Genomic DNA, 19,918 nt, shown 5'->3' on the forward strand with positions numbered 1-19,918 from the left:
CTCAGTGTTGGTCGACCCAAGCCATTTCACAATACAGCCAGACAAGCCACAGGAGGACAACTTTCATAATGGTAACAGCGCGAACAAGACGACGACAGAGCGAAAGGACACAGGACGAGCGCTGTCCTGTGTCATCCTGTGTCCTTTCACTCTGGCGTCGTTTTTTTCACGCTGTTACCATTATGAATCCATACCAACTCACCCAACTTTCCACTTTAATACAGGAGGACAACTGCCTATCACCTGCAGACGAATGGTCTTACGGAGCGTCTGAACGAGACCCTCGCCAACATGCTTCGACGTACACCACTGTGTACGTCTACAGCGAGCGTGTCAGTAGTCAAGGCTGTATGGACGTGTGTTTGCCTGTCACACAGCCTGATGTGTGTCGCACATCATCGTGGTGCTGCAAAATGGAGATGTTACATGCAATTTTGACTGCATGACACCGTGGCAGTTTAGACTGCATTGCACAAAGTCAGCTTGGTGCTTTCTGCATACACGCTAGCTTAACCCATTTTGTCAAGCAAACACGTAGAGAAGGTTGGTAGGCCTGCTCGCTGTAGTTTCAGCTGGTCACCCACAGACCCAAACACCTTTTCTATAGCCATCAGCATGTGATCCTCTGGCTCGATCACCGTTGAGCCACTCTTACGAACATATCAGCATAGTGGGAAACTTCTCACAGCAGTCAGCCACACCCCACCACACTGGCCAGCGAGTAATTTTCATCACGTTCACACTGCCCTTGGCTGTTAGACCTAACCAGTGCTGTTTCGTCCGGCTGCCAAAGTTATGGTTTTGTGCTTAGTCAACTCAGGTCTGTCAACTCAGTCAAGCACTGGAACTTAGAAACGGAGAAAACAGAATGCCTGCATGTGCAACAAGAAGTCACACACACAGTTTCGCTGTACTGTCACTTCAAGTATGTATCGCTCAATTCAAGCATTATCAAGCTGCAACGGCAGACTGTTGCAAAACAGCTTAAACGACTTATAACCCTTTTTAGTGCTCAACCGGCTATAATGCGGCGTTTTCTGACTGCTGTTTACCCTTCCATAGAACTCTATGTATACACATACGGTGATGTACTGCTTACATTGTAGCTGCATGGGACGAAATGCCGGTTTTAATGCAGCTTCCACGGGAAAATCCCACAGACAAGCGCAGTAGCTAGTACGCTTGCGATGATGATGATGATTGGAGTTTATTGTCACAAGGGCAGAGCGTGCTTGGTAGCGAGCACGATAGTGAGCTGCCCCCGAGCCCTCTCATCCCCCAAAATCATTAACTGTTCTTCAATCCCATCTTATCCCAACTCCTGGGAAAGCTGGACTGCTCCAACACTGCAACATGATGACACTGTGTGGCCTCTTCTTGTGGCACACATTAACCACATGAGAGGCCAGCATGGCTCTGCCGCTCTATGGTAACAAGAATGCTACTGATGAGTCGAACTAGAAGTCATTGAAACAAAGCTTTTCTCTCTCTCTCCCTCTCTATCACATTGTTTTGAGCCTCTCAATAAAAAAAAAAATCAAGTGTCCCATGATGGGATTGAACCTCTGCCCCCTAGCACAACAGTCTGATTAGCACGCATACTTCTCTCATGCTTCTCAACACATGGCACAAGCGGGAGCATTTTCTCCCATTCTTCTCTTGTGGGAGCTAGCACTATGAAACAATCTGTTAGACAACATTGCTACTGGATCGGCCCAAATTCTGCCGTCCTTTCCTCATGACAGGTAACGCTACCGAGACACTGTGCGACATTGTACCATCTTCGAGATCTGCCCAGATTGTAAAAAACACATAACATTTCTTCTTTGCCGGAGTTTAAAAAAAATTCATCACACCATTGCCAATGCTTTCGTTGTCTGTCAGCAGCAGCTTCAGTGGTAAAACCCATGACAAACCAAACAGCTTTGGCTTGTCCATAGACAACATGCGGCGTGTTGTTCGCAGGGTTCATCGCTTTGTGTGTGCAAGTAAAAACAGGAAGACAGTGAAACAGGGAGGAATGCACCTTACCATTTCTTTCTTTTGGTTGAGTGAGATTTTCTCATCATTTCAATTGCACTCTTTTTGGCATTTCACGCGTTTCCAATGCAGTAGTGGCACTGAGACAAGGCACAGCCTTCGGATACCTGCATTTTTTCTTGCCCCTTACGAAAGGGCAGAATTTTGGGGAGAAATCGGGTTTAATCCAATCTTCACAAAACTTGTGTCAGGTGTAAAAATTGGCAATTACCAGGCTTTACCCACAAACGAAGAATCTTACTTATATGCAATACTTGCAAGCGAAATAGACACTAATCAAGTGCGAAGTTGCTTGAAAGCAAGTTTGTGAGATGGAACCATTTACCGTTTTCCAGTTGCCTAGAACAGCTCATACAAAAATATTTGGGTTTCAAAACTAACAGCACAAGCACTATCCTTGTGGAGTATTTATTGAGTTAAACGTTTTCAGGACGCCCAGTTCGTCGCTGATGACCGTGTGGAGCCCCAACCACTGTGGGAGTACCCATGCATGGCTATGACACAAGAGTTTACAATTGTCACGCTTGACATTACAAAAGACCCTGAAACAACAGGCATGATATCATGTACTGGAGAGGTGCTGTTTGAAAGGTAAGAATCTATTGTGAACATTGTCCGCTGGGGACAGGTTAAGTGTAATGTTGCTCCACAGTTTTTGAAGGGCCTTTAGTTGTCACTTTCAAGAAGACTTCGTTGGGTTGACTGTGGTTGGAATTCAATTAAAAGGTGAACCCAGTCAAGTTTTGAAGCATAACTACTCTAGTGCATGTTCATATTACATGCACCTAAAAACACATGCATGGTGTCCCACTTAGCATGCACAACATTTTGAATAGCAGTGAGGCTTTCTATACAGATAACACAACTGAATGTTGGGCAGATGTCTAAAGAAGCATCCAGTATTTGCTTTTTAGTGTTGTTTTTTTTTTCTTAATTAAAGTGTAATGATTTGATTTACAGCCACTGTGTGAATACTATTAGGTTTTGCAAATAGGTAAATAAGACATTTTGAACAGTTTGCAATATGCTATCTTTTGTGTAGCTGTTCTTCCACATTTAAAGGTGCCAACTTTTTTTACAATTGGAGTAAAAATACAAAACTTTGTGTCAATCCCCACATCTCTCGTTAACCCTTTGTGGTACAGTGGTACAAATATGTACCACATTTTGGGCACGTTTCAAATGCCCGTAATGAAACAACTGTTCAAATTGGAGCCAATTTTACTAGTGCTGCCACCTACCCAGGCATTTAGAAAGCTTTATGGGCGTTTTTATTTTATTCCATCATATGGTGCGAAGAGTAACTTAGTTTTTGCAAATGTCTTCATTGCGGTTCAGTACGTGCTGCTGTGGCGAGGGAAAAACTCACTCAGAACGCTGCTTCAACATGCCTACTAAGTGTATCCTTTTACCCGTTTACTAAATGGAACCTATTGATTCATCTGCAACCATATACATACATTGAGGGCGCCCTAATTGTTCACCGTTTTGAATTGTCTGTTCTGGGCTCACTTTTGGCTGGGGTTGTTAGGCCTAAGTGGACGGCTATCGCACCGGTCAAATCGCACAGGCCGTGCATTTGCTTTCTTTCTGAAAGCGGAGGTAATAGCAAAGGATTGTCTCCCGTAAAAGCAAGAAGGGGACGGCAAGCATATGGTAGGAGATCCTGACGACATCAGACTTCTCAGCCGAGATCGTCACCCGTAGCGGTCGGCCTGTCGACAGAGGTGTAGGTTGGGCTCCACGACACAGCAGCAAGTTCGAACGAGCTTTCTGTGCAGCAAATGCCAAGTTCCGCTATGTGTCGAATGTTTTTAGCCATTCCACAAGCGAACAGCAGCATTGACTTTGTGAATATCGTTCCTGTTACACATTGTCTCTTCATTTTAAACCGCCTGCGGACAGTGGTACATATATGTACCACTTTTCTTTCGAGAACTGCTGCACCATGTTTCTTGAAAAACGTGTCAAACATTTTCTTTTGCCCTGCTGAATGCTATTCTTCAGATTTTATGAACGAAATTTCAAGGAAAAAGTAGCACCTCACAAAGGGTTAAAATGTAATGATATCGCCGTGACAACTTGGTCGCATTTAAGTTGCGCGCCCTTCGTATTGGACACTGTGCACGCCTACCGTGTTGTTGTTCAGCAACAGGCAGCGATCTTCGTGGCACGGGTAGCCGGTTGGACCCAGCTCGCATGCACCACATGCACGAGGTGTCACACGAGAAGAAAGAGGAAGACGGTTCGAGCCCAGTTTGAGAATGCGACTGCCGCGGATTTCTTCACGATCGCAGTGACTTTTACTTGTGGGCACAAGTACGCCCTTAATAAATATTGTTGTTTTATTAACATCGTTACATTTCTGGTGGAGGTGCGGGGTATTAGTCGAAGCCCCACGAACGGAAGTCAACACAGTCCCGACCACCAGCGAGTCCATCCCATGGAACTGACACCTGTACACCAGCGGACCAGCCGCCGTCTTCGAGGTGACTCGCCCGAATTCGGCCCTCTTCTCTTCATGCCAAGGGAAACTCGGACAACGGACGCCGCCACAATGACTAGCCAGGTAACACCGGCACAGCGGGTGGTAAGCCAACCTCGCAAGCCGCCAACATTCCACGGCGACTCATTCGAAGACGTGGAAGACTGGTTGGAACTATTCGAGAGAGTGGCGAGCTTTAATGAACGAAATGAGAGACAGAAGCTCCATAACGTATATTTCGCTTTGGAGGACTTCGCAAAAACGTGGTATGAAAACCACAAACCCTCCTTGTCCTCTTGGGAGGAATTTCGACAACTGCTAGAAGCGTACGCCAGCATGGATCGGAAAGAAAAGGCGGAAATTGCACTTCAACCTAGGAACCAACTCGCAAACGAGAATGTGACGATGTGCATCGAGGACATGTCCCGCCTGTTCAAGCGTGCTGATCCAAACATGAGTGAAGATAAGAAGCTGCGCCATCTCATGCGTGGAGTAAAGCAGGAACTCTTCACAGTTTTCGTCCGCAGCCCACCACGCACGGTTGCCGAGTCAAATACGAAGCAACGACCATCGAAAAGACGCTCGAACAGCGGGCTCGGCAATACAACATGAGGCAAGCTGTGCACCTGCCCATGTCTTCTCTGGAGGCATGCCAAACGACCTTGAAGCCCTGTGGGAGCTGGTCCGGTCAGTGATCAGGGAAGAGCTCAACAAGCTGCTGACACCTCAGGCTCCAACTGCACTATCTATCATCGACGTTGTCCGGGACGAACTGAGCCAGGTCATACGGGATCCAGACCGCGAGCCACAGCCGATGCGGCGCACCCCAATGTACGCCGACATACTCAGGCAAGCCGCGGTTCACAGTAGTGGAGCAGTTGCGACAACCGTTCCCTACCCGCCAACAGTACGCAGTGCACCTCGTCTGCTGGAACCACCGGCTGCCTATCCGCCTTCAGCACGTAGTGCACCTCGTTTTGTGGAACAAAGGCCCCGAAAAAGTGACGTCTGGCGTGACCACGAGCACAGGCCTCTGTGTTTCCACTGCAGAGAAGCGGGTCACCTGTATAGGTTCTGCCCGTACCGTCAAGCTGGATTAAGGGGTTTTCCCTTAAGCGCACCATGCCCCCGAAACGGTGAATGGCCAGCAGAGATTGAAGAATGCTTGTCGACGTGCCAAAGCCCCATTACTTCTCGCGAACATCAACAACGGTCACCGTCGCCCATGCGCTACCGATCGCCTAGCCCACACACGTCTCCAAGATTGCCTAGGTGTCGTTCACCAAGACCACACCAGGAAAACTGAAGCAAGCAACCTGTGGAGGTGAGGCTGCTGATTGATAACCAGAGTTACGAAGATCCTCCAACACGGTTCCAGTGCGGTGACGAGATAATTCCAGTATACAGGTGCAGGAACGAAATGATTACGTCAGATTTGCGGTTGATAATAGACGGATGCGAGCTGAATGCCTTAGTCGACACCGGCGCTGATTATTCGAAAGTAAGCTTCAAGATGGCGAAGCACCTGAAAAAAGTTGTGACGCAGTGGACTGGTCCGCAGATACGCACGGCAGGCAGTCATCTTATTACGCCCCTTGGCCGATGCACCGCAAGACTTACGATAAAAGGCTTTACTTACCTGCCGTGGTTGCTCAGTGGCTATGGTGTTGGGCTGCTGAGCACGAGGTCGCGGGATCGAATCCCGGCCACGGTGGCCGCATTTCGGTGGGGGCGAAATGTGAAAACACCTGTGTGCTTAGATTTAGGTGCACGTTAAAGAACCCCAGGTGGCCAAAATTTCCGGAGTCCTCCACTACGGCGTGCCTCATAATCAGAAAGTGGTTTTGGCACGTAAAACCCCATAATTTAATTTTTTTTTAAAAGGCTACTTACGTTTCTGACTTTATTGTACTGCCAGAATGTTCACGGGAACTTATATTGAGAATGGATTTTCTGCAAGCTAACGGTGCCATAATTAACCTACATAGGTCCAGTGTGTCTTTCTCGACAAAACAAGCTATACCTGTGGAAGAATCGGAGGAGCGACGTCTTGCTGCACTGCGCATCGCTGATATTGACGTAACTGTACCGCCACGCTGCAGTATAATGGTTCTTGTGGAGAATGAAAGATTTTCTGACCGCGAAGGCATAGCGGATGGAAACATAGAGCTCCTTTTCAACAAAGGTATTTGTGTGGCTCGGGGTCTTGTTCAGTTAAGCGATGGCCGTGCAAATGTTGCACTTACGAATTTCGGAAATGAATTCCAACACATCACACAAGGAACAGCTATTGCCTATTTCCACGAGTTCTGTGTAGTGACCGAATTATGCAGCCTAAGTACAACGTCAACTGCCCTGCCAGGAACCTGCAGTGTCGACAGATCAATTACCGTCAACCCGAGACTCCCGGAAGCCCAAGAGAAACGTACGTATATGCCCTGATAAAGGATTTTTCTGGCTGCTTCTCCACTTCCTCGAAGGTACGGCGCACGTCCTTCTAAGCGGGATGTATATCCCCTTTCGCGTATCGACGATACGTTAGATCGGCTCCGATGTGCAAAGGTTTTCTCCTCCCTGGATCTCGAGAGTGGATATTGGCAAATAGAGGTGGATGAGTGGAACCGTGAAAAGACAGCATTCGTAACTCCTGATGGCCTCTACGAATTTAAAGCGCTTCCATTCGGCCTCTGTTCCGCGCCTGCAACGTTCCAGCGAATGATGGACACTGTTCTCGCAGGATTGAAATGGCAGTCATGCTTAGTGTATTTGGATGATGTGGTCGTATTTTCCACCACATTTGACCAACATCTAGAGCGCCTGCGACTAGTACTAGGAGCTATCCGCGCATCACACTTGACAATTAAGCCGGAAAAATGTCGATTCAGCTTCGGTGAACTTTGGTTTCTCGGACACGTCATCAGTCCTGAAGGCGTTCGCCCAGATCCCGAAAAGACAGCAGCTGTTGCGAGGTTCCCGACCCCCACAGAAAAAAAGTCAGTGCGACGTTTTTTGGGTTTATGCGCATACTACAGAAGATTTGTGGAAAACTTTTCAAAGATTGCTGAGCCCCTTACAATGCTAACAAGAGAAGATCAACCTTTCATGTGGGAAAACGAACAACAAGACGCCTTTGACGAGTTAAGGAAACGCCTGCAATCTTCTCCAATCCTTGCCCATTTTGATGAGACAGCCAACACTGAAGTTCATACCGATGCGAGTAACGTCGGCCTCGGTGCCATACTAGTACAGTGGAAGAACGGCGAGGAGAAAGTAATAGCTTATGCCAGCCGTAAGCTCTCGAAAGCAGAGGCAAACTACTCAGCAACCGAGAGAAAGTGTCTTGCAGTCATTCGGGCAATATGTAAATTTCGGTCCTACCTCTATGGTAGACCATTCAGAGCAGTCAGTGATTCGCTTTGCTGGCTGGCGAATCTCAAGGATCCATCCGGATGACTAGCAAGATGGAGCCTTAGGCTTCAAGAGTATGATATTATTGTCGTATACCGATCCGGGAGGAAACACAGCGATGCTGACTGCTTGTCACGCGCACCAGTCGAGACTGCTGTGTCAGGAGAAGAGGATTTCCCTTTCCTTGGCATTGTTGACGCGTCACAAATCGCTCAACAACAACGAGATGACCCAGACTTGCTTCCACTTATACGGCGCCTGGAGGGACTCGACGTTCAACTCCCGCGTATTTTCTCTAGAGGACTAGCCTCTTTCTGTATGCGAGGAAATGTCCTCTACAAGAGAAACTTTGAGAACAGTGAGAGAGAGAGAGAGAGAAACAACTTCATTTAGTCGCCTGCAGAACGACACCATGACTAAATGGCGCCGTGACGCGGGTCCTGACGTCTTCTCAGCGGGTGGTCTCTACTCAACTCCAGCGCGTGTTACTCCCGCGGTCGGTCGCCCTGAGGGGCAACATTCCGTCGATTTCACTCGGCCTTTGTCTTTCAAGAGCCGCCGAGACCTGCTGGATGGCCCAGGTTTGGCTTTCGTGGTCATAGCATTTCGCTGCAGCCGTGAGTCGCGGCGGAATCGTACTTGTCGAAGCTTCATCGGGGAACTTGGTGCAATCCCATAGGATGTGCGTCAGGGTGGCCCTCCCCCGCTGGCACACGCGGCACACATCACTCACATATAATTTCAGGTATAAATGAGTCGTTAACACTCGGGTGGGTAAGGAGCCAGTTTGCAATTGTCTGAACAGCACCGCCTCCGCTCGGCTCAGCCCCGGGTGCGGGGGTGGGAATGTCCTTCGAGCCAGACGGTGGAACTGTGTAAGTTCGTTGAACATCGTCATGTAGTCCTTGGCACTACACCACGTTGGACGGTTTTTACTTGTCGTACCCACAGCTATGCGAGAAGAAATTTTGCATGCGTGTCATGATGAACCGACATCTGGACACATGGGCGTGATCCGTACATTCGCCAGGATTCGTCTGAAATACTACTGGCCTAAGTTATTAGCATCAGTGCAGCACCACGTCAAGACTTGTTGCGAGTGTCAAAGGCGCAAGACTCCATCCGTAAAACTGGCAGGCCTCCTCCAGCCATTAGAGCCACCAAAAGCCCCATTCCAACTAGTCGGTATGGACCTCCTTGGACCCTTCCCAACATCATCTTTACGCAAGAAGTGGATAGTTGTGGCCACGGACTATCTGACCCGTTACACAGAAACTGATTCCCTGTACAGTGCAACAGCTGTCGAAGTTGCAAAATACTTTGTCAACAATATCGTGCTCAAGCATGGCGCTCCCACAGTTCTTATTACCAATCGTGGAACAGCCGTTACTGCGGACCTAATGAAATGCTTGTTGCAAATGACACATACTGATCACAGGAGAACTACGGCGTACCACCCTCAGACAAACGGTTTAACTGAACGCCTCAACAGAACGCTGACTGACATGCTTTCGATGTATGTCAACGTTGAACATAGGCTGTGGGACAAAATTTTGCCGTACATCATCTTCGCATATAATACGGCCGCTCAAGAAACAACACGAGTCGCTCCCTTTGAACTTGTATTTGGCCGAGCAGTAACCACAACTTTGGCTGCTATGTTGCTGTTAGATGAAGAAAACAATAACTCATCTGACCTCGATGATTTCTTGCAAAGAGCCGAGGAGGCACGACAGATGGCAAGGTACCGAATACGCCGCCAACAACGCATCGACTCCAGCCGGTACAACGAGCGCCGTAGTGAAGCTCATTATCAGCCCGGTGACAAGGTGTGGGTATGGACCCCAGTGCAACGTCGTGGACTGTCTGAAAAGCTTCTGCGCCGATACTTCGGCCCTTACGAAATACTTCGTCATATAAGCGACGTCACTTACGAAGTGAAATCCGCTGGGCACGAGAGCCCAAGACGGCGCAACTCTGCGAAAGTCGTGCATGTTGTCCGCATAAAACCCTACCAGGAAAAGTCATGGAAAAAAAAAAAAAAAAGACATGAGAGCCCACAGCAACCCGTACTTCCTCTCACACATCGGGCCTATGTGGTAAGGAGGGGGATAATGCCGCGACAACTTGGTCACATTCAAGTTGCGCGCCCTTCGTATTGGACACTGTGCACGCCCTACTGTGTTGTTCAGCAACAGGCAGCGATCTTCGTGGCACAGGTAGCCAGTTGGACCCAGCTCGCATGCGCCACGCACACGAGGTGTCATGCAAGAAGAAAGAGGAAGACGGTTCGAGCCCAGTTTGAGAACGCGACTGCCGCGGATTTCTTCACGACTGCAGTGACTTTTACTTGTGGGCACAAGTTCGCCCTTAATAAATATTGTTGTTTTATTAACATCGTTACAATATGTTTACGGACAATATATAGTTGTAATACATTTTTAAAGACACCAGCTTCAGTTTGCAGTACACAAGGTTTTGTGCAACTATTTTTTCATGTTTAAAGGCGGACACAGGCCAAGATCCCCAGCTTTTGAGCCACTGCCTCCTATTTCAGTGAAAATTGGACATATTCTTTGTGGCATTCACACAGTACTCTGGGCTAAGTATCATTGCTCTAGCTTAATTTTTAAAGCAATTATGACTCATACAATGTTAAATGGTTGTGGTTGCTAACAAAACCTATTGTTGCAAAATTATAGGGACATTGCGTCTTCCTTTGTGTTATTGTTTTAGAAGGAAAGAACATATACATAATTGTGAGCCTATTTTTATATTTCAGGGTGTTTGTCTCTTTCTAAAAAAAAAAATTTTTTTTGCAAGTAAGACCACTACTTCATAGTGAAAAATTCAATTTTTTTCAGTATTAAGAAAAGCAAAATTCAGCGATCTGGCATCAGTGTTATATTCTGCACAAAAATTAACAAGAAATTTATCTAAAACTAAGTATGCCTAAAATAGTATAGAAACAATAGGTTTTGCGAATAATGAACACCTTTTTCAGGAAGCATAGCAACAGAAAATGGACCTGAAAAAGCCCTGATGGCGAAACAAGAAATGAAATTGATTTCATACTTTGTGCCGATCCCAGCAAAGTGAAGGATGTTAAAGTGTTAGGTAGAGTAAAGTGCAGTGATCATAGGTTGGTGAGGGCTCAGATTCACCTTAATTTGAAGAGAGAAAGAGTAAAATTGGTCGGCAAGAAACAGGCCAACTTAGACACAGTAAGGGTAAAAGCAGACCAATTCAGGCTGCTGTTTGCAAACAAATATGCAGCCTTAGAACAGAGCGATGAAGATGACATAGAGGTAATAAATGAAACCATAACTAGGCTTGCTTCAGAGGCAGCAATTGAAGTGGGAGGTAAGGCACCAAGGCAACCTGTAGGCAAGCTCTCCCAAGTAACAAAGAACCTAATAAAGAAATGACAAAGAATGAAAGTGTCCAACTCAAGAGATAAGATAGAATTCGTAGAACTGTCAAAATTGATCAACAAGGAGAAAATAAGAGATATTCGAAAATGTGAGAAAAACTGAGGAAGCCATAAAAATGGACGCAGCATGAAATCGGTGAGACGGAAACTTTGCATAGAACAAACCAAGATGTATGCACTTAAAGATAAATAGGGTAATATATGCAATCTCGAAGGTATAATAACTGTAGCAGAAGAATTCTATGCTGACCTGTACAAATCCCAGAGGGGCCACGATACAGTTGCAGAGACTGTTTAAGCTTGGGCAAGTTGGTGCGACATTCTTTTTCCTACAGCGCAAAGAACAAGGACGAGACCCACCGTGGTTGCTCAGTGGCTATGGTGTTGGGCTGCTGAGCACGAGGACGTGGAATCTAATCCCGGCCACGGCGGCCGCATTTCACTGGGTGCGAAATGCGAAAACACCCGTGTACTTAATTTAGGTGCACGTTAAAGAACCCCAGGCGGTCAAAATTTCCGGAGTCCTCCACTACGACGTGCCTCATAATCAGAAATTGGTTTTGGCACGTCAAACCCCGTAATTTAATTTTTTTTTTTAACAAGGACGAGACGAGTGCACATACACAGTGCTGTGTATGTGCACTCGTCTCATCCTTGTCCTTTGTGCTGTAGGAAAAAGAACAGGTTGCAGAGACTCCTCCATACCCAGCAATGAAGTTAGAAGGGCCTTGCAAGACATGAAACGAGGAAAAGTGGCAGGAAAAGATGGAATAACAGTCGATTTAATCAAAGATGGAGGAGACATAATGCTTCAAAAACTGGCAGCTCTCTATGCGAAGTGTTTGTCGACTCCAAGGGTCGCAGAGAACTGGAAGAATGCAAATATTACAATAATTCCCAAAAAGGGAAGGTGTTCAAGAACTGAAAAATGATAGGCCCATTAGCTTACTCCCAGTATTATATAATATATTTACCAAGATAATTTCCTATAGAATAAGGGCAACACTGGACTTTAGTCAACCAAAGGAACAGGCTGGCTGCAGGAAGGGATACTCCACAATGGATCATATCCATCTCATTTATCAGGTAACTGAGAAATCTGCAGAGTACAAGCAGCTTCTCTATGACTTTCATAGATTACGAAAAGGCATTTGATTCAGTAGAGATACCAGCAGTAATAGAGGCATTATGTAATCAAGGAGTACAAGTGGCGCACATAAATATCTTAGAAAATATCTACAGAGATTCCACAGCTATCTTAATTCTAAACAAGAAAAGTAGGAAGATACCTATAAAGAAAGAGGTCAGATAAGGAGACACAATCTCTCTGATGTTATTCACTGCGTGCTTGGAAGAAGTATTCAAGCTATTAAACTGGGAAGGCTTAGCAGTAAGAATCAATGGCAACTATCTCGGCAACCTTCTGTTTGCAGATGGCATTGTCCTGTTCAGCAACTTCAGCAACACTGGAGACGAATCACAACAAATGATTGAGGACCTTAAAGGACCACTTACCAAGTCTGGACATTTTGAGCTGACAAGTGCTGAGCACACAATGCGCAATAACGATCGTGTCTGCAAAGTATTACATCGTTACACGCCGCGGAAAGATAGGAAATTTCAAACCGAACGTCGTTTTCCCTTCTTGTGGCCGTGACGCTCCAAGTCGGAGCATGACATACACGTGCTAGTGCGCCTACGTACATGTGTTCGCGCTGTGACGTCAATCGTGGTGACACATGACTGAGAATTATTCAAGCCAACATCTGTTATTTGTGTAATATTGCTACGGCATGAGCCGGGTGAGAAGAAGAGGAGGAGACGTTAGCTGGCGCAGCCTCGGGACGCCATCTTTACTTCACCATCAACCCCATCCTTTAAATAAAGCCGGTTCAACATTAACTGTAACAATATGTTGCTAGAATAGACGAATTAAAGCTTAGAGAAATAATAAAACACACAAACCGGATGTGTGCATGTTCTTGTTTTACTTCGCACGGCAGCAAGAAAGATGTACTTCCGTTCCGTCTGCTTGTTCCCACGTCATGCAGTCGCGCACGCAGACACCGAAACTACGTCATTTTCTACCATGTTCCAGCGCAGCATCATGCTCTGTGATCCACTTGTGTCTGCCTCAGTATTCGTGTAGCACAGACTTATACCGCTAGTCAGATTTCCTCGTGCACAGCGTGCAAAATCGTGTGCTGCACGAAACTAAACAATCGCAACAGGTTGCACACAATGCCGTCAGCGAAAGTGCGCCACGCCGCAAAAAAAGTGAGAAAAAAAAAATAATAACGGCGGGGCCCATAACGTATGCGTTCACGCGATCCTCGAGGTCCGGTATGGGAGAATGCAGGGAAGGAATTTCACTTGCAGAGGCTAGATGAGGCAAGTGGAGAGAGCATCTGTTTGTGGTGAAGCTCACCTCCAGGAATCATGGGTTTGCGACACTGAAATATTTTTATCTCTGCTATTACACTGAGCTGATTTGAAAACTTTTTGAGGCAGAGCACTCCCTGTAGGACTCGTAACAACTACCAGCGTATAATCAAAATTTGCTATGTGGCCTGGTGAGGGGCCCTTTAACAGAGAGAGTGTAAGAGTGGCCTTGAAGATTAGTATCAGAAGACAAAGGTAGTGATGAGTAGCCGGGCAAGGGAACAAGAGTTCAGAAATGCCACTCAGGCTCTAGAGTCTCTGAAGGAGTGCATTTACCTAGGTCAATTACTTACAGGGAACCCTGATGATAAGAAGGAAATTCACAGAAAATTAAAAATTGGTTGGAGTACATACGGCAGACATTGTCAGCTCCTGACTGTAAGCTTACCATTATCATTGAAAAGGAAGTGTGCAATCAGTGCATCTTACCGGTTACACTAGAAGCATAGCGCGGGAAGGACGATCGACAAAGACTAGACAGGACAAGTGCTTGTCCTGTCTAGTCTTTGTCGATCATCATTCCTGCACTGTGCTTCTAGTGTTTCTATGTATTACCAACCAGCCCAAGCCTATAGTCTTCTGAAGACCATTTTACCGGTGCTGACATATGGGGCAGAAACTTGGCGACTGACAAGGAAGCTGGAGAACAAGTTAAGGACCATGCAAACAGCGATGGAACGAATAATGCTAGGCGTAACATTAACATTAAGAGACACAAAGAGAGCGGTTTGGATCAGAGAGCAAATGGCTATATAGCCGATATTCTAATTGGCATTAAGAGAAAGAAATGAAGCTGGGCAGGTCATGTAATGCGTAGGTTTGATAACTGGTGGATCATTAAGGTTACAGGATGGGTGCCAAGAGAAGGGTAGCGCAGAAGGGTAGGTGGAGTGATGAAATTAAAAAATTTGCGGGCACTAGTTGGAATCAGTTGGGGCAGGACAAGGGTAATTGGAGATCGCAGGAAGAGACCTTCGTCCTGCAGTGGACATATAATAGGATGATGATGATGATGAATAGGTTTTGTAAGCTCGACATTGCTAAAACAATGCAAAATGAGAAAAATTACTGAACATTTGAAGCTTTACTATTTATGTAGAGCACAATATGCATAAAATATTCACTGATGATTACGATGCTCCATAATGTGAATTTTGAGCGCAGCCATTTAGGTGTCTTGAATTCACAATATATTGTGACAAGGAATTTGATTCTGAATGACAGCGTCAAGAAGGTGGTGGCGCTGAGCCTCTGCTCGGGCAGTTTGTTTAGCAGTAGCAGCAGACAAAGCATTTCCACTTGTTGCGTCGCTCATTGTTCAGAAAGAAATCGTGAACACGGGAACATGTGCCTTGCATGGAGCTGATGTGTAGCGGGTCCGAAGCTGACACCAGCGCTTTGTTTCCACAGCCGCATGCCTGGTCGCTGCCATTGAGGATGTCTTGTGCAGCATTCCGCTTTCCTCCTCATCCTTTCACCATACTCTCCTTCACTTTCCTCATCGCGCTCTCTTCACTCTTGCCGTCTTGCATCTCCCGCTGTACTCAGTGTTCACTCTTTCATCCTTCGAATTGTTCATTTGCTCGGTTACAAGGGACGCCGACACTCAACATAGGAACGACCGCCTAAGAGCTGCACTGTAAAAATGGCCATCAAAACTGGTTTGAAAGTGCAAGACTTCATGTCCAGGAAGAGAGGTGATGCCAAATTGTTGTCAAGTGACACTGTCTGTGCCAGTAGTGACCTCAGTTTGTTTTTAGAGCGCAGCTCTTATGTGCCCGTTCCTGCGGCAAGCGGTAGCGTAGCAGGGCGAACAAGCACAGCGAAGGATGAAAGAGCGAATGTGGAGCGGGATATGAAATACACGAGCCGCGAACAGCTGAGACCAATGGAAGCGGCCCCTTCGGTGAGGTGCGCGCGGGAAACTGGTGTCGTATGGACCTGCCCAACCACACGATGCGTACTCGTAACTGGTCTCAGCCAGACTGCTCGTTTCATACTATCATCTGCTCCCGCTTGTTTGGTTTGCTTGGTTTGGTCTCATTCACGCTTGTTCAGATTGTCATGGTTTGCGATTGTTTTGTAATCTGATTGTATGGGTGAAGCGAATTGTGTGGTACTTGTGGAAGCCAACCGACATTAGCGATTACACTGGAACTTTCGACGAGTCATGCATAAAAGCTGATTCGCTTGACCCAAGGATCAGATTTTCAACGATCGCTGACTCTGCTACATGTCACTCTCAAATTCTTTCTCAGTATATCGCAAAATGAAAACATGTATAAAGCTGAACTCAAATTTCACATTAGGGAGTATCATAATGGGTGATTTTTTTTATTATTATTTTTTCAGTCAGTTTCGAATTTTTTCATCAGCATTATATCACACCCTTCAATTACTTGAGCACCTACAAGAGCAGAGGTAAACAATGTTTACAGTGATACACCAGATTGTGCCAAGCTTTTTCTTTGCACAGTGGATGCATTTTCCAAACACTGCTTTTATCCAAGACCAGCCCGTCTCAAAACAAATTCCTGCTTTATTACTGTAACTGAATGTTTACTGATGTCTTCTTGAATAATTGAACTGGAAATTGCTTTTTTTTTTTTTTTGCATCCTGTCCCCACTTAAACAGCCATTAAATTTTTGCCAATAAGGCCTCATGCATGCACTACACAGTGGTGCTGCTCTTAAATAGAGCATGTCGAATTTCTTTGACATGGCATCTTTAGAGAGGATGAGGGCCGCGGCTGCTGCCTTGCCAATTATGGTGCCATTTGGGTCTGCCTGATGTGGCGAATCAATAGCCTCCACACAGCTTTTAGTTTATGCACGGGAAAGGAAATGCAATGCAGAAGCTATTGTGCTGCAAACAACCAAATTCGGTGTTTAGAACTGTGTTCACAGATGCAGTGTTCACATATTGGGCATAAATGTAATAAATTTTACTTGAACAAAATAAAACAAGCCTACTTAAAGTGGCTGCTAAGAACACGCAGTAGATTTTAGGTTGTGGGATGTATTTGGCACAATTAAGTCTGTGTTTCTCAAAACTGCTGCTAGGCACAGAGTTTATAACGAATAGTTAGTTTCATATATTGGCTAACTTGAATTCTGCGATTACTACATGCTTCCTCAACTAATTAGTCCAAATTAGTTATTGTATTGGAAATTATAGCAAATTCTGATGTCCACAGAAGCTATGAATAGTGCTAGGCAAAAATTGCATTGTTTGGTAGATGTCTTCACTGCTATACCTGTATCTATACTGAAGTTGTGAATAGTGCTAGGCAAAAATTGCATTGTTTGGTAGATGTCTTCACTGCTATACCTGTATCTATACTGAAGTTGTGAGCACTGGATGCATTGAAAAGCAAGAGGGGTTAACAGATGTCCAAAACAAAGGCCCTTAGTAAAGGCGCTGTTCCATATGTGCCATTTGCTCTAATACGCTAATACCAAATCTAGAGCAGCTATTTTTTTGAATCATACTCGTATATAGAGGGCGTTTAAAAAGGATGCGTCCACATTATCACTCAGGCATACATTGTAAAATGACTCACGGTAGTAATTAGACTAATTATCTTTCCAACTCCCTGGGTGACAGGCTTAAATATTGTTTGCATTATAGGATCACTTGTCAGAATATTTCTATTAAAAATTAATTTTCATTATTGTCCAATCCTTGGGAGTCATTTTAAATTGTGTGCCTCTGTGTTAACAAGCAATAAATTAGGAGTATGCTGACATGACATTTTCACCTTTCATTTCTTTTTAATTTAAAGATTTCGACCTCAAAAAAAATTTTGTTAAATATTGGTAAATCTTAAATAATGTACTGCAATAATGTTCCTATGTACTAGTTTAAGTTTCATCTCCCAGTAAGTGGCCACTCAGTGAGTAGCAGTATAGCAGACGACCAAGCGAGCTGGACCAAGTGCCAGAATATTGTATTGTTTTTCGTTTGAAATGACACAAATGCTTCTAGGAAACAAAACATAAACTAGTTGATAGAAAATTTATTATAATAAATTATTTGCAGTGTTTCGATGCTTTTTCTAAGGTTCGAATGTCTTGTACCTGTATAAAAGTTGGAAAGTGATTCAGCCTACAGTTGACATCGATCAAAGACAATGTCATCCTGATAGATTTGTGGTTGACAGAGTTTCCTATAATAATTACTAGAGGGAATGCTGGCACTGACCTGCCACGGTGCTTAGCGGCTATGGTGTTGTGCTGCTAAGCACGAGGTTGCGGGATCAAATCCCGGCCGCCACGGCCGCATTTCGATGGGGTCAAAATGTGAAAACACCTGTGTATTTAGATTTAGGTGCCCGTTAAAGATCCCCTAATGATCAAAATTAATCTGGAGTCCCCCACTATGGTGTGCCTCATATTCAAATCGTGGTTTTGGCAAATAAAACTCCAGAATTCATTCATTCAGCTCTGGTGCTGCAATCTTTAGCCATCATTGGAATGATGGTAGTACATGGATTTGTCTGATCTTCATGCTTGTGGATTCAGATGTCCTTGTGGCTTTGTTTATTATGCTATATCTGCCTTTATTGTTGTAAATTTCAGAATAATTTATATTTTTGTAAGTGCAGAGGATGCACAATTGCTACTAATTGCATCAGTTCAGCCTGTTGAGGTGGCAAAAGTGAAATGCGCCAAGCATCTCGACATACTAACTCACCCACGAGAAGTTCATAAGGGTATTTTATGCCGCTTATCTATGCATCCGTGGTGTAATGGTTTCAATATCGGGCTACTGTGTTAGAATCCTGCCATTTGACAATTTTAGTAAAGTTTATTTAATTATTTGTTATGCAGTATTGTTGAAAATTAAGAGATTACAAAGCAATGAAGATGTTTGCCTAAACTTTGTCCTGGCTTCAAGTCTATATACAACGCATCATTCCCATGCTGGCTAAACCGCCCCACTTGCAGCTCCCATAGACACTAGGACCAGAGTGTTCCCTCTAGTATTTATTGTATGAAACTCTGAAGGCAAAGTCGCTGCACGGAATTCTGTTGTGTTGCCCCTCGCGTAAGGGGAGTAGGAGCAATATCAGTCCGCCAAAAAGGCTAGAAATGCATACCCAATACGAAAAACTGGGGGCAACTTGCTAAGGAAGATATTGTCTTTAAAATGTGATTTCAATACAGTCGAACCTTGTTATATATAACGCAGATAAACCAAGGTGTTGTGTATATCAAAGGGGTGCCGTATCACAAAACAAATTAAATGTACTTTAAACTTTATACATTAAGCTTGGTTTTATATGCATATATCGAACTTCGCAGCATCAGCTTGTGCACATCAGCAGCACAAATAGTGCCTGCAACTCCTGCATGGGCTAAGGTGCCGAAAGTGCCACTCTGAACATGGCAAGATAGCCAATCTGTTCGAACTCTTAATACTTGCCGTTAACAGCAGTTCATTTTCTTGGCATGGTGGTGCTGCCATGTGTGAGCTTCTGGCCCTTATCTTCCCATTTCACTTGTAATTTTGGTCATATCAAACTACTTCAAATTAATTTCAATGCAGTCCATTAATTATCAGAGCTTCCCTATTTCTAAGGTACTTCGAATGTTTGTATGGGTGTGTATTGTGTGTTCTGATGGCCTTTTCTTTTTGTCACCTTTGTACAGGCAAGGTGACTGCAATGGAGTTGCATTGTGGGCAGAATTCATGCTTGACGACTCGAACACGGTCACATCTGGTCCCACAAAAGCTATTGTTCCAGGTGAACAAATCATTTGGGACCGTTTTGCCCGCCAGGGGGTGCATTTTTTGAACAGCACCAAGTTGGACCCTAAAGCTCTCAAATGGGAATTTACGTTTGATTTCTCAAGTGGCTTTACAACCTTTGGTTTCGATGTGCAATGACTTAACTTGTGTTTGGACCAGTTGACTGTTTCGTAGCAGCCAAGAGTATGCTGTGGATTCCAACGTTGTGCCTGCAAAGGTGTGCATTTTCTTAACAGCAAGTCGACTTGTGTTGTGTTTTTAATTTGGACCAGTTGACCGATGTCAGCTCTTTCGTCTGTAAGTTATTTCCAATAAAAAGTGAAATGTGTTTGAGTACATTAATATATCACAAACT

At 45.0% G+C, this 19,918-nt stretch overlaps 1 protein-coding gene across 1 annotated transcript in view; it reads left to right on the top strand.

The window, feature by feature from the left end:
• The window catches only part of LOC126547841 (protein arginine N-methyltransferase 7-like), a 102,227-nt gene extending 82,336 nt beyond the window's left edge, over positions 1-19,891 (top strand). The window contains exons 13-14 of the mRNA XM_050195855.3: positions 2,471-2,631; positions 19,464-19,891. Coding sequence (XP_050051812.1) covers positions 2,471-2,631; positions 19,464-19,701 — 399 coding nt within the window. The 3' untranslated portion in view covers positions 19,702-19,891. The remainder of the gene's footprint in view (positions 1-2,470; positions 2,632-19,463) is intronic.
• Positions 19,892-19,918: the final 27 nt, after the last annotated feature.

The sequence above is a fragment of the Dermacentor andersoni genome, chromosome 1 (genome assembly GCF_023375885.2).
Source record: "Dermacentor andersoni chromosome 1, qqDerAnde1_hic_scaffold, whole genome shotgun sequence".
NCBI classification, from domain to species: domain Eukaryota; kingdom Metazoa; phylum Arthropoda; class Arachnida; order Ixodida; family Ixodidae; genus Dermacentor; species Dermacentor andersoni.